Source organism: Pygoscelis adeliae, unplaced genomic scaffold (assembly GCF_000699105.1).
Source record: "Pygoscelis adeliae isolate BGI_AS28 unplaced genomic scaffold, ASM69910v1 Scaffold420, whole genome shotgun sequence".
NCBI classification, from domain to species: Eukaryota; Metazoa; Chordata; class Aves; order Sphenisciformes; family Spheniscidae; genus Pygoscelis; species Pygoscelis adeliae.
In genome coordinates, this window is record NW_008823871.1 from 581,031 (window position 1) to 583,123 (window position 2,093).

Here is a 2,093-nt window from a genome sequence, read left to right on the forward strand (position 1 = left end):
CAGCCCTACAGACTTTGGTCTAGCTGGAGCTGGATGAATTACACTCGCTCTACGTACAAGTTCGGTACTGCAGTCTGTGAGTGCTGCTTCCACTCTAGATTCATTACGCGTCTGTTTTGTGTAATACATGTGTTTTAAGGGGCTCACCAATGTTTGTATTGGTATGACCTTGGTACCACAGCATGTGGATGTCAGTGGAGGACAGTGCAGGAAAACTCATAACTTGGAGCTAAAAACTAAGCAAGGCAGGAAATATCCTGTACGTCTATCCCCTGTGGTACACGGGTGCCGTAGCTAGCCAGAAAGCCTGCTGATGTACTCTTGTCAGTGTTGCTACTAGACGCTAGTGTATGCGCTCGCAGATCTGGGTGTTTTGGCAGCAGCATCACTCAGCGCAGTGACTAAGGCTTTTACTGTTAAGCTCTTGCTGATTGAAATGAAACTTTGTCAGTAAGAACTTCCGAGCATCCGTATTCAAGACTGCCATCCTTTGATGGATGGGTGGATGCGCAGGGCAGAATGAAAATAGGGGTTGAATGGACACACAAATGCATAACGCAAAACAGTGCTTTAAATCTCTTCAGTTTTGCTGGGTGAACCTTGTTGACTGTGCAGGCTCACTACGGAGCGGATGTTTTAGCCCTAATGCAATCTCAGTCCTCCTGCTCCTAGCCTAGGGTTCTGCTGTTTGAATTTCTAAAAACAAACTGTTCTACAAACTCGTTATAAGCTGAATTTTGCTCTTTCTTTTGAAAACTCTAAAAAAAAGCCCAAAACACCCCAAAAAACAAAAACCCAACCCAGAAAAACCCCAAACAAAAAAACCCCCTAAGCTTTCGATCCAAACAGCTCATTTCCCTTCCAACAGCCCAGTCCTCTGGAATAGCTGTTGGCAGGAATGTTTTCGTGCTGTTGTGGGTAAGGTCACCTTTGAGAGATGTTCCCTGAAGGCATCCTGAATTCTTCATTTGCCTAAACAACAGCCTGATGCATAAGCCTTTTCTGGGGCTAATTAACAGCAATGAGGCCAAAGTAGTGAAAGCCAGGTGGATTAATTGCAGTCATCTTTTGTACTGCATGGCATCCACCAGTGCAGAAATGTAAACCGTGGTGCTGCTTCCTGCGGGTCAGGGTGGGATCAACAGCAATAGCTACTCCACGTCCTTCTCGTGGGCAAAGCTTAATTCTCTTCCGCGCTCCTCCCCTTCCCCTTCCACCCCTTATCCTTGGGCAGCCACGGTTGTGGCTTCCGGCGAGACAGACTGACGCAAAGAGTGGAAGATGAAACGAGTTCGTGCTAACCCTTCTGATGTAATTGCGTTGCAGATTTTGTGCCTTGGCAAAGCGTCGAGTCGAAGGGATCCCAGGCAGGAAGACGATTATGGTTCCTCCCTCGGAAGAATACTCCACACCTCTGCACCGCAAGGTGCCCGAGGACACTGACCCTGAGCTGGTTTTCCTCTGTCGTCACGTCTATGACTTCAGACACGGGCGCATCTTGAAGAACCCACAGTAGCACCCTTCTTCAGTCGGACCGCGGTGAGGATGAGCGGCACCGGAGAGCCGACGGCAGGCTGACGGTCTGGGACATCTGTGCACTCTCCACGACTTACCTTGTGCTGCTTGCAGACGAGAGCGCCCAGCGCTCTTTCCTCAGACTGAAAAGTGTGTGCGGGAGCAGATCCCTGTGGAGGAAGGCAGCAGTTGAAAGCACAGCACTTCATTAAAAGCATAAATGAAAATATATACGTATAAAATAAATATATGTATATAGATATAGGTACTTGCATATGTAAATCTATATCTATATATGTATCTAGAGATGCATATATTGGGAGGGGTTTGCAGGGGATAAAAGCCAGTAAACTGAATCCAGAGCCATCGCTGGTGGGAATGGTGGAAAGGTGCAGGAGGGATGCTTTGGTGCATTGTATGAGTCAAGCTGTGACAGTTCTGTGGTTTTCGTGCCCTGATGTGAAGCGTGAGGACTGAGACGAGTTCCTTGGCAGAGCACAGGAGAGTCTCCTTTGTCCCGCAGGACAGACTGTGAGGATTCCCGGTGGGTGAGAGCTGCTTCAAAATACAACCGTTGC

The 2,093-nt window shown here is 48.2% G+C and overlaps 1 protein-coding gene across 1 annotated transcript in view; it reads left to right on the forward strand.

Annotated features, from left to right (window-relative positions):
• The window catches only part of BAHD1 (bromo adjacent homology domain containing 1), a 13,180-nt gene extending 11,386 nt beyond the window's left edge, over positions 1 to 1,794 (forward strand). Inside the window, exon 6 of the mRNA XM_009333640.1 lies at positions 1,327 to 1,794. Coding sequence (XP_009331915.1) covers positions 1,327 to 1,516 — 190 coding nt within the window. The 3' untranslated portion in view covers positions 1,517 to 1,794. The remainder of the gene's footprint in view (positions 1 to 1,326) is intronic.
• The last annotated feature ends 299 nt before the right edge of the window (positions 1,795 to 2,093 follow it).